The 18755-nt window shown below is 42.0% G+C and overlaps 1 protein-coding gene across 1 annotated transcript in view; it reads left to right on the plus strand.

The window, feature by feature from the left end:
• The window catches only part of CTNNA1 (catenin alpha 1), a 96609-nt gene that overhangs the window by 63501 nt on the left and 14353 nt on the right, over nucleotides 1-18755 (plus strand). Inside the window, exons 10-13 of the mRNA XM_084825758.1 lie at nucleotides 838-930; nucleotides 2698-2854; nucleotides 7549-7749; nucleotides 10609-10760. Of these exons, the coding sequence (XP_084681884.1) occupies nucleotides 838-930; nucleotides 2698-2854; nucleotides 7549-7749; nucleotides 10609-10760 (603 nt within the window). The remainder of the gene's footprint in view (nucleotides 1-837; nucleotides 931-2697; nucleotides 2855-7548; nucleotides 7750-10608; nucleotides 10761-18755) is intronic.

Below are 18755 nucleotides of genomic sequence, written 5' to 3' on the forward strand. Positions count from 1 at the left end.
TCTGTGCACAAATGTAGGCTTTAAATAACAAGCTGTCATTCACCTGTCAGCTAATGCTATAAACCATTTTAGAATCCCTCCTCTGAGAACAAGTTCCAAAATATAGAACATTCTCACTTAAAAATAACATAGCTTTGTGTGACCTTTCATTACCCTCCCAGAAAGCAAATGGAAGGACATGTCTCTAGATAGCAGCACAAGGCTCCAAGCAAATATCTAGAAACAGGCAGTTGTCATCTTTTTCTGCACCAGTTGGCAGCAATGTGTTCTGTTCTGTATGGATCCTGGATTCACATAAACTGCTTGCACATGAGTTGGAAGATGTTCCTATACCAAATTATGTTTTTAAGAGGCCAAATGGTTAAGTGAAACTATAGGCTGGAACTCTTAATACAACTTGAACTAATGTATATGTTCTATTCAGAATACCCAGTTGAAGTGGCTCATAACATGGCTAATGTTGTGATACTGAATAGAGGATTCACAGTGCCTTTATCAGAAGGAGATCAATTCCTTTAAAACTGGTTTTTACTCTGTACATCAGTCCAAAGTAATGTATATGTAAGAGAATAACCAAGGCCTTGACCTTTTAGTTGAGGCTACCACTGATTATAATAAATATGAGCCTTACGCATGCTCCTAACTCCACGAGTTCTGGCTTCGTACTTGATTGCTTTCGGAGTAGTTACTGCTAACTGTAAAAGGTATGTGAACTGTAATGATTTCCTTACGAGAAGCGACTAGGTACAACAGACTTACAAGGTTTCTTTTGATTCCAGAATTAAGATTATACAAACAAATTTACCTTCCTAAAATGCCTTTCCTTCAAATCTGCAGGTTGCCAATTTGGCCTGTTCTATCTCAAATAATGAAGAAGGTGTGAAATTAGTTCACATGTCAGCAAGCCAGCTTGAAGCACTCTGTCCTCAGGTAAGTTACAAGCTTGATACATACATTCTGTATTCCAGTTTTATGAGGAATATAAATATAGTTTTAATCCATATGCTATTTTGCCAGCTAAGGAAAATGCTTTGGGATAGATTATTTTTCAGATAAGTATACAAACGTCACTGTAGTATCTTGAAATAAAACATCAATACATTTACTGGCTGTATTAGTTCATAAGGCTGGAAACATTACATCTATCAGGCATTTTAAGGAGTTTAAAAGATGGCCATGTTTTGAATAAAACCTCATGTAAATATTGAATATCTAACTTGTTAAAATGGTAACAAGTTTAAAGCTATTAGCATAGCTATTCAAATACTCTGATGAATTGTTTTATCAGTGGTAAATGTCTTCATCTGAATAAAAAACTTTATAATTGTTTGTTTAGATGATAAACTAAATTGTAAAAAAAACTTCCAAGGTATTTTTGTTTAAGGAAGATAAACATGTAGAATACAAACCATTTAAAAACATATATTACATCAAGAATAGAAAAACCTCAGTATTGCCTACTGTTCCTCCATATACGAAGAGCTGGTGTGTGTAGAATGCACATAAAACTGTTGAGGGAGGTTGTCTGGGGTTTTGAGAATCAGTGTCAACACTGTGTTGATAACACCTTTCTGTCTAAATCTAAGGAAGTTTTTCAGGTAATCAACTGGATGACGTTGAAGAAATTGACGCTTAATCCAGACAAGACAGGTGCTGGCTGGTCAGCCAAAAGGCAAATCAGAGAATAGGGGTTCAACATGTCTTTGATGGGCTTGTACTCCCTCTGAAGACTTCAGTTCACAGTTTGGGTGTGCTCCTGGATTCGGCCCTGAACTTGGATGCCCATGTGGCCTGTAGTGCTTCTGTACAGCTAAGGCTAGAGCACCAACTGTGCCCCTTCCTTGAAATCTTAGATCTCACAGTAGTGACACATGCCTTAAGTACATCTTGCTGGACTACAGTAACACGCTGTACGTGGATGTTCTGAAACTTCAGCTGGTTTAGAATGCTGCAGCCACTCTGTTGACTAGAGCCAGTTGTAGTGAGCATATGATGACCGTGTTAGACCAATTTCACTGGTTACTGCTCTGTTTCTGAGCACAACTCAAAGTGCTGATTTTGACCTATAAAGCCCTACATGATTTGGGACCAAGTTATGTAAAAGACTGCATTCTCCCATATGAGGCTGCCCAAAAGAAGAGGTCCTTCTGTCTTTTCATACCAATATCTGAGGCAGATTTTGCAGGAACTTAAGAGAGGGCCTTCTTGGTGGCTGCTCTCAGGCTTGAAGCTTCTAACAAAAGGAGACATGGCTAGCCCCAGCAGGCAAAATCTTCATTTAGTTGATCTTCTGGCCCTTAAGTTAATCTGTAAACATGTTATTGGATTTATCTCATGATTTTTATTGATTTTGTGTGTTTTATCTGCCTTGTGTTTAGACTTTTTGCTTTCTGTTAAATTGCTGTTTTTGTTTTTCTCATACTTGTATTGTTAGCTGCCTTAGGCATCATTTGGTGGAAAGGTCGGATACCTGGGAGTAAGCTTTGTTGAATTCAGTGGGACTTATTTCTGAGTAAACATGTACAGGATTGCACTGTAACTCTCTAGAGAGCACTAACCAAGCTTCACCTCCCACCCAACCCCAGAAAGACATTTCCGATGAAATCACTTGTCAGTTTCAGAGAATATAGCTAATGTAAAGTATATACAATCTGAAAATTCACAGATACAGTGTGAGAATTTTGCCTTGTGTTTCAGGTAATTAATGCAGCTTTGGCTTTGGCTGCCAAGCCACAAAGCAAGCTAGCTCAAGAAAATATGGAGATGTTTAAAGAACAATGGGAAAAGCAAGTACGTGTGCTGACAGATGCTGTGGATGACATCACTTCCATTGATGACTTCCTGGCAGTATCAGGTAAAGGACTACAGTTTGCTAAGACTACTTTCATATTTAGTGTTACTGTTTATCGCACTTCAGTGGCATTAGAGTATCCTTTGGAATTCTTTGAATAGCCTTGTTAGTCTGTTGCTACGAAAAAGATAGCATTGCAGTAACAGACAAAGACAAATGTACTATGGATTGAGCTTTTTGTTCACAAGAATATATTTCATTGAATGCATGAAGTAAATAAAAATGACAGTGAAGATATCAATATAAATATACAGTAAGTGTAGATAGACTCACATTGATCCTGCAGGAAGGAAGCTTATCTAACAAGATGAGATTTTAAAAATGAAGGAATGGTTTCTAATATGATCTAGTCAGCTGAAGTCAGTGAACCCACTGAGGCAGAAAATCTCAAGCAATACTTTCCTGTCAACGAAAGCTGTAAAAGAAGCTTTTACTTCGGAACCCATTTAGCCATGCAGCCTTCACGCTTTTTGTCCCTGCTCACAGTTCATATTTAGAGACATCTTGTGCTATAAGATCAATGGCACTGCCATGAACAAATATATCTCTCCGTATTCATGGTGCACTTGTAACAGTTCTTCCCTATCAACTGTTCTTAAGCAAGATTCACAACTCTTTCTGGGAACTCCTTTTTGTATTGTATTAGGCCAGCCAACATCTAGAAAGTGCTTTGGAAAACAAGTTACTGGCCCTAGCATGTCAAAAGTATGTGCCAGTGCCAGATCAGTTGTACACAGGGTGGCAAAGAATATGTGGGGTGGATACCAGCCTCAAAAATGACATTGAATATCATTTTCAAGGTCACAGACCAAGTGCTATGAAGGCTCGAGCAATGAAAACACTGGAAATTATAGCAAAAATATGGCTTTGGACTGCTGTACCATTTTAAGTTGTGATCATAAATATAGGAGATATAACAATATTCCTTAAAGCATCTACAAGATGAAAAACACTTGCTGTAGACAGAATGCAGACAAAAATAGACTAATAGAAATACAGGCTGTGTGCAACCAATCATGTTCAGTAATGTGAGGGTACAATAGATGCTTTTGAACTGTGGTGTTGGAGGAAAATTCTGAGAGTGCCTTGGACTGCAAGAAGATCAAACCAGTCCATACTCCAGGAAATAAAACCAGACTGCTCACTTGAGGGAATGATATGAAAGGCAAAACTGAAGTACTTTGGCCACATCATGAGAAGACAGGATACCCTGGAGAAGATGCTGATGCTAGGGAAAGTGGAAGGCAAAAGGAAGAGGGGCCGACCAAGGGCAAGATGGATGGATGATATTCTGGAGGTGACGGACTCGACCTTGGGGGAGCTGGGGGTGGTGATGGCTGACAGAAAGCTCTGGCGTGGGCTGGTCCATGAAGTCACGAAGAGTCGGAAGCGACTGACCGAATAAACAACAAAACAAAAACAAGGTTTGCAGAATATGTCTGCATATGATGATCACTTGCGTAAAGAGTATAAGGAAATGGTTAAGCAACAGGACTGGAACAGATGATAGCAATGCAGGCAGCAATTACAAGTAAAAAAAATGACTATAGCTGGCCTGCTAGTATGTATATACAGCACAGTGAGGTGAGGATCATTATGGTTGCTCTTAGTGATATCAGTTTCATACAATAAAGTTGAGTTTATTGTACAAATCCTTTTCCTGTAGATAGCTGGGAAACAAATCTATTTATGCTATTTGGCTTATTTGCTGTCATAATTGTTTTGGAGAAATTAAAAGAAGACTTAGCGTATGCCATACTTTAATTTGCATGTTATTTCCTTAAATCCAGTGTTTTGAATCATGTGTTTTATTTATTACATAGCCTGAAGCCAGTGTTGTGCCTTCTATCTTTGTAAAAAGTGTCTAGTTATTTCAGGAACTTTAGAGATTATTATAAGGATGGTAGAGGATTTGGACCACATTAAAAGCACCAGTGGTGGTGTTTTTTTAATGGTGTGTAGAACTCTAAGGGAGGAGTCCTATGGCCACTAGTCAGCGGCTAGACAGCCATAGGACACGTCGGTTTCTGGGAACCGACCTCAGAGCCCGCAATCCGAGGTCGGTTCCCTGAGAACCAACCTTCCCACACTGCCTCGCTGGCAGCTCGGAACAGCCCCGCAGTCCATGCTCAGAAGAGGAGCATGGATCGGTGAAAATGGGGCATTCCTGGGGGCATTCCAGGGCAGGGAAGGCGGAAATACCGGTGCGACACATCCTATGTGTTATCCAGGAGCTGCTTTACCCGCTCTACCTTCCCACAGCTAGACAGCCAAAATCAGCTGTCTAGCCACAGATGCAGGGCAGCTGAAGCACGGAGGGGATGATCCCTTCTGCACTTCTCCTACCCTGCATTGGATAGGTGGTTGTCCGTGAGTTTGGAGGCGGCCGCCTATCCCAGTAGGATTCCGCCCTAAGCCTCTGCTCTGGATCCCACAGACCTTAGCTGAGTCACCATAGACTCTAGGCCAGGGGTGGGGAACCTTTTTCCTGTCAAGGGTCACATGGGTATAGGGCCCCACCCCCTTTTCTCTCTTTCTCCAATCTCCTCCTGTCCCTGATGGCAGATAGAGCTTATCAGTGGCTATTAGTCATGAGAGCTGAATGGAACTTGGGTTATTGGGTGGTTTAAAAGTGCAATAAAGCTGCTGCTGTTTCTCTGGATCTCAGGCTAGCGGTTTAAGTACTTGCTCAATTAGCAGCACACAGGGCAACTTGAGCTTCCTAGGCCGCAAAACACACCACTGGCCCATCTCTGTCCTGTGCATCATCCTTTCAGATATGGGCACAGGAGTTGCTGATCCATTGAGAAAGGAGAAGACAGGAAGATAACAAACGTGTGTGCCATCTGTGTTTGGAGTGATTCACCTTTCCACTCTGCCAGGAGAAGCAGCCAGATGCTATCCCACAAATTTATTTATTTATTTATTATTACATTTATATCCTGACTTTTTTCCTCTTTAAGAAACCCAACGCAGCATACATAATCCTCCTCTCCATTTTAGCCTCACAGCAACAACGCTGTGAGGCAGGTTGGGCTGAGAGCCTGTGACTGGCCCAAAGTCACCCAGTGAGCTTCCATGGCCAAGTGGGGACTAGAACCCGGATCTCCTGGCTCCCAGTCCAACACTCTAGCCACTACACCACGCTGGCTCTCCAGTGCAACTTACAATCATATGTGTGTTTACCACTGACTTCAATAAAGGTTACTGTTATCTGTTTTATTACTGCTAAGTTAATGTGCATAGGATTGCAGCCTTAATTTCTCTGGGACTAAAGAGGGGAGAATGACTATTCTCCCCCTCTCCCCCAGCCTGCCCGCTCCATAGATGGTCTGTTATATATATTCTTTCCTATCCCTTCCCTCCCTCAAGAGTGAGTTCCGTTACTTTGGCAGCAGCACTCCCAAGGATTTCCCCTAAAAGTCTGGGGGGCATGGGAGGATGTTTGCAGCTAATGGGAATATGGGGCTGAAGGAAGTTGCCTAGGGATGGGAAGAGTTCTGTCCTGTGGGGACTTGAGGGAAATTTTCTAGGATAGGGGATTGTGGAACCACAGAGGCCAAAGAGAGAAGCTGAAACTGGCAGGACTGAGTTTTACATACTGATTAGGATTTACCAGTCAGGTCTAATTGTATAGAGGTTGTATAAATTTTGGTTGGTAGTGTAATGTGCACAGGCTGCATCCAGCCCGCCAAAGGCTCTCCCCTGCTATCAGGCCAGTAGGCTGTACTCTGGGGCCACATGGTCCTAGGCTCTTTGACTAGATTCAGCCTGTGAGATTTATATGGGCTGCCACTTTGCTAACTGTTATTGTAGTAGTAATTTGTTCTTTGCTGTATCTCCTTTATATTACATAGCTAATACTACTTAATTGTTCTCCAAAAAAACATTTGGAAGGCAGGGGTAGTTTGCAAAGACTGTTTGGGATAGTCTAGCTGCCAATTCGTACACTTCTGATTTTCAGTAGACTATTTCAGAATGGCTTGGGTAATGTCAAGAATAGAAACGTGTGGGAATTTCGAATGGGAGGGTGGATGACAAAATGGAGAAAGTGCTCTTGTAGTATAAGTCTCACTTTTCTATAAAGCAACATAACGCTTCAGTGCTAATATTTAATACCTTGAATGCCAAATTGTAGTATCTGGAAAATTGAGTAACCCAAAGCGTGAAATTATCAGAGCTTCCTGAGGAACATGGACAAAATATTGCCAATATGAAGTTGAACATCATCTTTCTGGGTCTTCAAAAGATCTTTAGGTTCTTGAATTAATACATGCAGCAAGGTGACAAGCATTCTGTTCCAATACTGATACTTATTTGATTTGTCTGCAGCTCTCACTTTGCTGCTAGATCAATCTTTAAAGATTTTTAGAACATTGACTGAGACATGTCTTATTCCTTACCCACTTCTAAAATAAAATAGATTTTGAAATAGTGAATGGTTACCTTCCTCTTTAGTTAAAAAATTAAGATACAGGGGATTCTTTATTAATGGGAATGCTTAACTACTCTACTGTATTTTGTGCTCATTGGGTAGGAATGAGGAACTTTGGTTTTTGATAACCTTAACCAATTTCATTCTATTTCAGTTCTATTCATATTTCAAATAAGTGTATATGGTATATATGTAACGTACTGTGACTGATTTACACATAATCAAGGCAAAATGTTACTTTCAATTTATTTTTTACCACCAGAGAATCATATTCTAGAAGATGTAAACAAATGTGTCATTGCTCTCCAAGAAAAAGATGTTGATGGCTTAGATCGCACTGCTGGTGCAATTCGTGGTCGTGCAGCAAGAGTAATTCATGTTGTCACTTCTGAAATGGATAATTATGAACCTGGGGTGTATACAGAAAAGGTTTTGGAAGCAACAAAGCTGCTGTCAAACACAGGTAAGGTAAACTATTTCATTGGGCTTTTAATTTGGGATAGTTAACATGTTCAGTGCTTCTCTGCAAAGGATTTTGGGTGAAGTCAAATTGTGTCTGTCCAATGATAGAATAGCATCCACCAGTAGAGCAGATTCCTACTCCCCTCTGCAGCTTCTTTTGCCCTCCAAAAGCTGCTCTGAAGGGTTGGGGGCTGCTGCTGCATTCTGCTCTAGCTGCAGCTTCTGAACCACACACAAAGGTAGCCCCACATAGAGCATATTGCAGTAGTCTAATAATGATGTTACAAGTGCATGGATCACTGTGGCTAGGTTATCCTTATCCAGGAACGGGTGTAGTTGGCATACCAACCAAAGCTGGTAGTGGGTGCTCTGGGCCTCCAGAGATAAAGATGGATCCAGGAGCACGCCCAAACTACGGACCTGCTCCTTCAGAGGGACTGCAACCCCATCCAGAAAAGGCAAACACCAATTCCGGGACCTGGGAACTGCCAACACATAGGGTCTCTATTTTATCAGGATTCAGCTTCAGTTTATTGGCCCTCATCCAAGCCATAACTGCATCCAGGCACCAGTTCAGAACATGCACAGCCCCTCCTGATTCAGATGTCACAGAGAGATAGAGCTGGGTGTCCTCACCGTATGGATTACACCTTGCCCCAAATCTCCTGATGACCGCTCCCAATGGCTTCATGTAGATATTAAATAACATTGGGACAAGATGGTGCCCTGTGGTACCCCACAGTTCAGCTGCCATGGTCTGAAGTGCAGTTGCCCAGTGCTGTTCTCTGGAACCGACTCCACAAATATGAGTCAAAGCACTATAGAACAGTGCCTCCAACTCCTAACTCATGGAAGCGGTTCAGCAGGATACTGTGGTCAATGGTTTCAAAAGCCTCTGAGAGACCAAGAAGTAATAGGGTCTCACTCCCTGTCCCTATCCCAAAGAAGGTCATCCATCAGGGCGGCCAAGGCCAATCCTGGCCCAAAATCAGGCCTGAATCCACGCTGGACTAGAGCCAGATAATCAGTTTCATTCAGGAGTGCCCATAATATACTTCTGTGTGCTGCATTGTAAGTACAGAGGATATCGTCACTAGGAGGTAATTGGCTTGCAGTACGAAAAGACTTGTAACTGAATAGTTCTCACTGTCTAAAGCATAGAATGAGACATGACTAGGACTCCAGCTGATGGATTGAAGAGTTTGTGAATTTTAACACACCACTCTACGTCTCTGGCCTTGAAATGAGTTTGGTGCACTGCCGAACTATCAGATGTCATCATTAACTAGCATAATGTAAAGGCAGATTAGAAAAATTAGTTTCACTGCTTAATCTGTGCAGAAAACCACAGTGGGCTCTTGGTTCAGTCTGACCTTGAATTAAGATGAATTAATCATAAAATCAATATCCTAGTTAAGAAGAATGTGTTGTTAGTGCCATAAGAGGACTATATTCAGTCCTAGAACATTTTGAACATATGCTGTGTTCCTGCTAGTTATGAGCACCAGCCTGTAACAACTTGCTAACACATATTTGTGGAGAGCCCTGTGTAGTACATGGGATGTCATAGAACTTAACTGCATTAAAAAAAAAATATGTAGAGTAAATTGTATTGGCTCTCGGGTGTTGTTTCTTTTAAGCAGGTTTTAATTAATGTAGCATTTAGTTCTATTATCTCTAAGGAACATTAAACCAAACTATCATATTGAACTATCCTCATTCATTTCCCCAGCTGAATTGTGTAAGCCCTAAAAACTGGTGGTGGATCCTATCTCGGTGCCACTGCTGCAGCCACTACTGTCACTGGTGCACCTGTGTTTCCCCACAAAGCATATAGGCAGGCAAGGAGGGATTAGGGCTGCCTACTGCCCCTTCTGTGTGTGGAACTCTGACTTTCCACGTGGTGCAGCCATGTGAGGGTGGAGGGTTCTTCGACAAAGCCAGGAATCTATACCGCATTTACTAAATTGGATTTCACTTGAGCTACAGGAACACACCTAATACATTTTCCATTGAACTGAATGCAGTATTGATTGCACCATCATCAAATGACTGGTGGTACTGAGGATAAAGCAGAATCCTTCTGGTAGACTGATTTCACACAATTTTGCCTGACACTAAGTCCACGTTTCATTCTTCTCTGGAATGCTCTTCTGCGTTGATGATTTTGCACAGCTCATTTGGGGTAACACTTTTAATGCAAATCAGTGTGCTCATCAACATTTAAAAACTGCCTTAATTTAAAAAATGAAAATGGATTGGTTTAAAACTATTTAACTATGTATTTGGCATCTTATTTTGGAAAGCACTGATTTGACCATGTCTATCTTGCCTTTAAATGTCAAAGGTATTAGCTTTCCTATTGAGGTCATATGTCATAACATGTGAAACTAATCCTACATTTATTGCATTGAGAATTTCTAGCTCATTTTTTGTTGCAGTAACTGGTTTTTAACAAATTCCTAATCCTTAGGGCATTCTGTATCCCAGCAAAATAAATTTTGTGTCCTGTTTAGACTGTGTAATACATTTATAGACCACAGTATCTCCTTGCAAAAGTTTTTCATGTGTACAATTCTAATCAGTGTTGTAAAAAAACTACAATTAATACAGGATCACTTCCAACCTTTATAGGTGTCATTCATATGTCTTCTGTTTCATCTTTGTTGGGATAAATTTAGGGAAACCAAACAAATAAGTTTGCTAATAACATTGAAATGAGGTAGCACTTAGAGAGAATACTATACCAATATTTTTTATGAATTAGAACTGCTTTTCAGTATAGTATCACTGCAGAATCCTTATCTACTGTATTCTGGTTATCAGAAATTTGTTTCTCTCCGCCCCATGTGTTCTTCAGTTATGCCACGTTTTACTGAACAAGTAGAAGCAGCTGTAGAAGCATTGAGTTCTGACCCTGCTCAGCCAATGGATGAAAATGAATTTATTGATGCATCGCGATTGGTATATGATGGAATTCGTGACATCAGAAAAGCAGTATTGATGATCAGAGTGAGTGAGCCTGTATTTTCTTGAAATAGCATTCTCTTAAAATACATTTTATCAAATCAAAGCACATTACAATAACCCTATACAGCTAAACACACACTTACCAAAAACATAAGTTGTAACTACTGCAGTAAATCCAGTTCATATTTTTCTACAACTGAATATTCCATCTTCATATATTGAATAATTAGGCTCTGTATTTCACTCATTACATGTATGTTGGTATGCATTCTTTTATATGCTATTTAACAACTTTGATCCTTTCCACACATTTTTAACCATGATATTAAATGACTTTGAATGCCATTGCCTTTTTGTAATTACTAGAGGCATTTTGGAGACCAATAATGAAACAAGTCAAAGTTTAAAACTGTTCCATCTGTTGGCTGAAGGGTTTTAGTTCATCCTTGCTTTCATAAATGACTACTACAATGTGGTTTATGTGTATCTGCCATTGACGTGTGTGCAGAAGCTGCAGATGGTATAGAATGTGGTCCCGTGTTCCGTTACATTTTATTAATCATTTATATCCTCCTTTTTAAAGATCCTTCCAAGGCAACTTTCAAGTGAAATCAAAATACGATAATCACATTAATGCAAACAAAACATAAATACTCGTCAGGATCCTTTGTTTTTCCTCACATGACAGTTGGTGGTTGGCTTTGTTGTTGGGCAGGAGCAGACATCTGGTGGTTCTTCAATCAACCTGCTCCCTTCTCTCCTACCCCCCCCCAACCCCTAAAGGAGCAGGGTGGTAGGAACCTAAGACTTGTTGAGATGCTTTTCCTATTTTAGTAGTCTGGCCCTAGTTTAAGCTGTTGTTTGATACATACATCCCTAATGATTTTGGCACAGCATATCTCAGGATGACATTTCCCCTATATTTACTTTCTCACCCCTTGATCGCAGAGCGAGTTCTTTGTTCGCAGGTACCAACCTTCATCCCCTTCATGGATCACTGCCTTGTTGTGGCGAAGGGGCTTGCGTAACTCAGTGAAGCCATAAGCTATGCCGTGCAGGGCCACCCAAGACGGACAGGTCATGGCAGAGAGTTCTGACAAAATGTGGTCCACTGGAGAAGGAAATGGCAACCCACTCCAGTATTCTTGCCAAGAAAACCCCATGGAACGTATCACAAGGCTAAAAGAGATGACGCCGGAAGATGAGCCCCTCAGGTCGGAAGGTGTCCAATATGCTACTGGGGAAGAGCAGAGGGTATTTCCAAGTAGAGCCAGAAAGAGTGAAGCGGCTGGGCCAAAGCCGAAAGGACACTCAGCTGTGGATGTGTCTGGTGGTGAAAAGAAAATCCGATGCTGTAAAGAACAATATTGTTTAGGAACCTGGAATGTCAGATCAATGAATCAAGGTAAGCTGGAGGTGGTCAAACATGAGATGGCAAGATTGAACATCGACATCTTGGGAATCAGCGAACTAAAATGGACAGGCATGGGCGAATTTAATTCAGGTGACCATCATATCTACTATTGTGGGCAAGAATCCCTTAGAAGAAATGGAGTAGCACTCATAGTCAACAAAAGGGTGGGAAAAGCAGTACTGGGGTACAATCTTAAAAATGATAGAATGATCTCAGTACGAATCCAAGGCAAACCATTCAACATCACAGGAATTCAAGTATATGCCCCAACCACTGAGGCCGAAGAAGCTGAGGTTGATCGGTTCTATGAAGACCTACAACACCTTCTAGAACTAACACCCAAAAAAGATGTCCTCTTCATCATAGGGGATTGGAATGCTAAAGTAGGAAGTCAAGAAATCACCGGGATAACAGGCAAGCATGGCCTTGGTGTACAAAATGAAGCAGGACAAAAGCTAATAGAGTTTTGCCAAGAGAACATGCTGATCATAGCAAACACTCTTTTCCAACAGCACAAGAGGCGACTCTACACATGGACGTCACCAGATGGTCAATATCGAAATCAGATTGATTATGTCCTTTGCAGCCAAAGATGGAGAAGCTCCATACAGTCAGTAAAAACAAGACCTGGAGCTGACTGTGGCTCAGATCATGAGCTGCTTCTTGCAAAATTTCAGCTTAAATTGAAGAACGTCGGGAAAACCACTAAACCGTTCAGATATGACCTAAATCATATCCCTGATGAATATACAGTGGAGGTGAGGAATAGATTTCAGGGATTAGACCTGATAGACAGAGTGCCTGAGGAACTATGGACGGAGGTCCGTAACATTGTTCAGGAGGCAGCAACTCAACCCATCCCAATGAAAAAGAAATGCAAGAAAGCCAAGTGGCTGTCTGATGAGGCTTTACAAGTAGCTCACGAAAGAAGGGAAGCAAAAAGCAAGGGAGAAAGGGGAAGATATACCCAACTGAATGCAGAGTTCCAGAGAATAGCAAGGAGAGACAAGAAGGCCTTCTTAAATGAACAATGCAAAGAAATGGAGGAAAACAACAGAATGGGAAAGACTAGAGATCTCTTCAAGAAAATTGGAGATCTCAAGGGAACGTTTTGTGCAAAGACGGGCATGATCAAGGACAAAGAAGGCAGGGACCTAACAGAAGCAGATGAGATTAAGAAGAGGTGGCAAGAATACACAGAAGAACTATACAGGAAAGATCTGAATGTCCCTGATAGCCATGATAGTGTGGTCACTGAACTTGAGCCGGACATCCTCGAGAGTGAAGTCAAGTGGGCCTTAGGAAGCATTAGTAACAACAAAGCTAGCGGAGATGACAGTATTCCAGCCGAGCTATTTAAAATCCTAAAAGATGATGCTGTTAAAGTGCTGCATTCAATATGCCAACAAATCTGGAACACTCAAAAGTGGCCACAAGACTGGAAAAGGTCAGTTTACATTCCAATTCCAAAGAAGGGCAACGCCAAAGAGTGTTCAAACTACCGCACCATTGCGCTCATTTCACATGCCAGCAAGGTGATGCTCAAAATCCTACAAGCTAGGCTTCAGCAGTATGCGAACCGAGAACTACCGGAAGTACAAGCTTGGTTTCGAAGAGGCAGAGGAACTAGAGATCAAATCGCCAACATTCGCTGCATCATGGAAAAAGCAAGAGAATTCCAGAAAAAGTCTATTTCTGCTTCATTGACTATGCTAAAGCCTTTGATTGTGTGGATCACAACAAACTGTGGCAAATTCTTAAAGTGATGGGAGTACCAGACCACCTTACCTGTCTCCTGAGAAACCTGTACGAGGGTCAAGAAGCAACAGTAAGAACCAGAGATGGAACAACCAATTGGTTCAAAATTGGGAAAGGAGTACGACAAGGCTGCATATTGTCACCCTGCTTATTTAACTTATATGCAGAGTACATCATGAGAAATGCTGGGTTGGATGAATCAGAGGTCGGAATTAAGATTGCCGGGAGAATGATCAACAACCTCCGATATGCAGACGATACCACCCTAATGGCAGAAAGCGAAGAGGATCTCAAGAGCCTCTTGTTGAGGGTGAAAGAGAAGAGTGCAAAAGCTGGTTTGAAACTCAACATTAAAAAAACGAAGATCATGGCATCTGGCCCCATCACTTCCTGGCATATAGAAGGGGAAGAAATGGAAGCAGTGACAGATTTTACTTTCTTGGGCTCCAAGATCACCGCAGACGGTGACTGTAGCCATGAAATTAAAAGACGCTTGCTCCTTGGGAGGAAAGCTATGGCAAACCTAGACAGCATAGTAAGAAGCAGAGACATCACCTTGCCGACAAAGGTCCGTCTAATCAAAGCTATGGTTTTCCCAGTAGTAACGTATGGCTGTGAGAGCTGGACTATAAGGAAGGCTGAGCGCCGAAGAATGGATGCTTTCGAACTGTGGTGCTGGAGAAGACTCTTACGAGTGCCCTGGACTGCAAGGAGGTCAAATCAGTCCATCCTAAAGGAAATCAACCCTGAGTGCTCATTGGAAGGACAGATAATGAAGCTGAAGCTCCAATATTTTGGCCACCTAATGCGAAGAGAAAACTCCCTGGAAAAGACCTTGATGCTGGGAAAGACTGAAGGCAAAAGGAGAAGGGGACGGCAGAGGATGAGATGGCTAGATAGCATCACGGATGCAATGAATATGAACTTGAGCACGCTCCGGGAGAGAGCGCAGGACAGGAAGGCCTGGCGTGCTATGGTCCATTGGGTCACGAAGAGTCGGACACGACTGAACGACTGAACAACAACAACAACCAACCTTCATACATGCATTTGGTAGATGTATAGAGGAGGCATAGAGAACATCCTGCCTGCAAGGGTTTCCCCATCTGGCCTGCCAGGTTCATCCCCAGGCCCCGCTCCCTCTCCCAGGAGCGACAGCTCTTACTTTCAACCAGCAGGTGATCAGAGATAAGACCTTTTCCCTGTTGTACAGTGAGAAAGGGAGCCTTTTTTCACTGTACAGCAAGGAGAAGTTCTTGTCTCTGATCAGCTACTGGTCAGAGATAAAATCTTTTCCCTTCCGGGAAGACGGCCTGGGGAGGAAGCTGCTCAGTGATTCAGTTCTTGCTTCTGAGGCTTGCCCTTCTTGCTTCTGAGTAGGCTTAAAATTGGTAAGAATCACATTTTTGCCTTGCCCACTCTGCAGCTGGCCCTGCCCACAGATGGAATGTGGTCCCAGAGAGTTGTCCCAGGCCTTTGGCCTGAAAAAAATTATGTACCCTTGGTACAGAGTAAGGCCTCTGTGATATAGTGTTAGACCTTGGGAGGGCGGAGGGATCCACAAATCTGGTTGCCTTTCCGTTTGAGAAGAGTGTGTGATGGCTGTTTTCTAGAATTTTAATTATTTAATTAAATTATACTTAAGTCGTCATGTGGTTATGTAATTTTGTCTGTGCCCCAATATTTTTAAGTTTCAATATCTGCTTTGATTACTTAGGAGTAGGATAAATATCTTTAAGATTGATAAAACAGAAAGAGTTGTCAGAGTAAGATGACAAAGCAATTTTTAATAGGCTCTTGTGTTGGAAAGCAAAAGGTGCCCACCCTACTTAAATTGGAAAACAAATCTGAATAAAGAAGGCCCCGTTAAGTCCAGGAATCAAATTCAAAGACAAACAACCTGTTTGCATTTGGTGGAGTTTAAGCAGCATAAACTCTTTAATGAGTGAGTAGGCTATGAAATGCAAATGTCTTTCATTTTCTTAGGCCTGTGTTAAAAGACCTTATTATTGAAAGCTTTGCTTTTAATCTAAAATACAAATTGGAGGAATGGTAGAAAGCTTTTGAATAAATAAAAGAATAAAGTGTCACCAACATCTGAAGTTGTAACTAATGCCTTTCAGTGATTAGATTGAATGTGAAGCATGAGAACATTATGCATTTGCTTGTGCATTTTGAATTAAGCCAGTACATAATAAGCATATGAAAGCTAGGCTGAGAAACCTTTATCTAGTAAGACTGATTGACTACAAGATAACTGATGGCAAATACTTCAGTGCTTTCTTAATGTATTGAACATTAAAATATGGATCTGCACAAATGGCGCTATAAGATTACTATGACTTGCTGGGACATCACATCAGTATCACTTACTTTCTAGAAGAGAGATTATCATGCATTCTCAGCTGGGATCATGGGGACTATTTCATGTAACTTTTCCCAATTTCTCCCCCACCCCAATGCTCCCAGTTAATACAACTGTCATTCAGATCAATAATACACTTTTTCTGTCAGTATTTGGGGGACGGCAGCAGGGGGATTAGCATGAAGCAACCTGATAATTAAATATGATTGCTCCAGGATTTAGCAACAGATGATTCTTCTGCCAGTGCTGTTTCATACTTACTTGCTCCCTTGCTATAAGTGTTCTCATTTTAAGCCCTACACACTATTGAAAGCAGATTACCCATGTGAACCAAGATTGTGAGAGAACGTTCTCTACTTCTCTCCTGCTCCCATACCCTAAAACAGATGTGGGAAACCTTTTTCAGCCCAAAGGCCAAATTCAAATCTGAGAAAACTTGGAGGGGGGGGAATTCCAGTGGTGGGTGGGGGCCAAAAGTCCCAAGTGCTAGTTCCCAGTGGCACAGTTGCATATTATGCATTTCTACTCAGAAGCTAGGCACATGCAACAGTTTCCAGCAGCACAGTTCAGTACTCTTAAAAATGCACACTGTGGGAAGTTTAGTATTGCTAAAACACAAGCTGAGGAAACTCATCCCCCGTTACAATTGTGTTTTCAAATATTTCTTTCAAAGAACTCTAATGATCTTTAAGTGTGACTGAGTGGCTGTGAAAACTTCCCTCTTCCCCTTTTTCCTTATAACTCACCTCCTTCTACCTTATAAGTCGCTTTCCAAATGTTTCTTTCAAAAACCTTTAACGATCTTTAGCCGTGACTGAGCTGCTGTTGAAACTTCCCCCCTCCCCTTTTTTCCCCTCATAAAAAACCTTTTCCTTAAAGTACTTTTCCCAACGTTTAGTTCCTGCTGACTGGGCTGAGAAAAGCTCAGTGATTGCAAGCCATGACCAAGCTGACTACTCAACGATCAGCAGTGATCAGATGCTCAGAGGACAGGTTGCTCTGGAAAAATTCAAGGTTGCCCAAGGTCACTGGAACGTGCTGTGTCATTTTCCCATGTGATCTGGCCTGCTCCGATGTTCTCCAGACATGCACAAGATGGGAATAAGCTGGAACATGTTGAGGAAGCTCAAATTGTGTTCAAACTAACAAAAATGTGAAAGGGAGTGGGGGAGGGAGAGAGATAAAAACAGCTATTTGTTCAACTAAGGAGAAAAATAGGGATCAAAGTTCCAAAATCAGGCAAGTGGGCATGGTAGTGGGAAGGGGAGTGCCCAATCAGGAAAGCTTCACAGACCAAATTAGGGGTTTCTGCAGGCCAGATTAAGGCTCATTGGCTGGAGGTTCCACATCCTTTCCCTGAGTGCATGTGCTACCCCAGCAGCCGAGGCTAGCACACAAGTGCTAGCCATAGTGAGTATGGGAGGGGATTGGCTGGGAAAAGGAGGCCAATAACATGTCCCCTGCTACCCCTACCCTGACCAAACAGCCTGCACTGGGGACAGGAGACCATGGCCCCTAAGCAAAGTAGCAGTGAAGCAAGTTGACTTGTCTAAATGGGGATAGTGGGGAAGTCAGAAACTAGAGCAGAGGTAAGGATGGGTGAGAAATTAGCTCTGACAAGGTTCTTTTACGGATTGGCCCAATTTGCACCTTGTGGAACTGAACACATTGGGTCAAAAATCCACACATTTCTGGGCTTGCTGTACATTCCACAAAAGAAAGAAAAATGCATTTGACAAACATGCACACAGTTGACAAATGCTCAAAACTCGCTGGGTAAATGTCTAAACATGCTGTAGTCATGCACAAACATGCTGTAGTCAATGAGTTGTTGTTGTTCAGTCGTTAAGTCTTGTCCGACTCTTCGTGACCCCACAGACCATAGCACACCAGGCCTTCCTGTCCTCCGCTCTCTCCCAGAGTATGCTCAAGTTCATATTCATTGCATCGGTGATGCTATCTAGCCATCTCATCCTCTGCCGTCCCCTTCTCCTTTTGCCTTCAATCTTTCCCAGCATCAGGGTCTTTTCCAGGGACTTTTCTCTTCGCATTAGGTGGCCAAAATATTCAAGGTTCAGCTTCAGTATCTGTCCTTCCAATGAGCACTCAGGGTTGATTTCCTTTAGGATTGACTGATTTGACCTCCTTACAGTCCAGGGGACTCGTAAGAGTCTTCTCCAGCACCACAGTTCGAAAGCATCAATTCTTCGGCGCTCAGCCTTCCTTATAGTCCAGCTCTCACAGCCATACGTTACTACTGGGAAAACCATTGATTATACGGACCTTTGTTGGCAAGGTTTTACAGCATTGGATTTTCTTTTCACCACCAGACACATCCACAGCTGAGTGTCCTTTCGGCTTTGGCCCAGCCGCTTCACTCTTTCTGGCTCTACTTGGAAATACCCTCTGCTCTTCCCCAGTAGTATATTGGACACCTTCCGACCTGAGGGGCTCATCTTCTGGCATCGTATTTTTTAGCCTTGTGATACATTCCATGGGG

The sequence above is a fragment of the Heloderma suspectum genome, chromosome 1, assembly GCF_057233095.1.
Source record: "Heloderma suspectum isolate Gila_16-S chromosome 1, 16-S_ref, whole genome shotgun sequence".
NCBI classification, from domain to species: Eukaryota; Metazoa; Chordata; class Lepidosauria; order Squamata; family Helodermatidae; genus Heloderma; species Heloderma suspectum.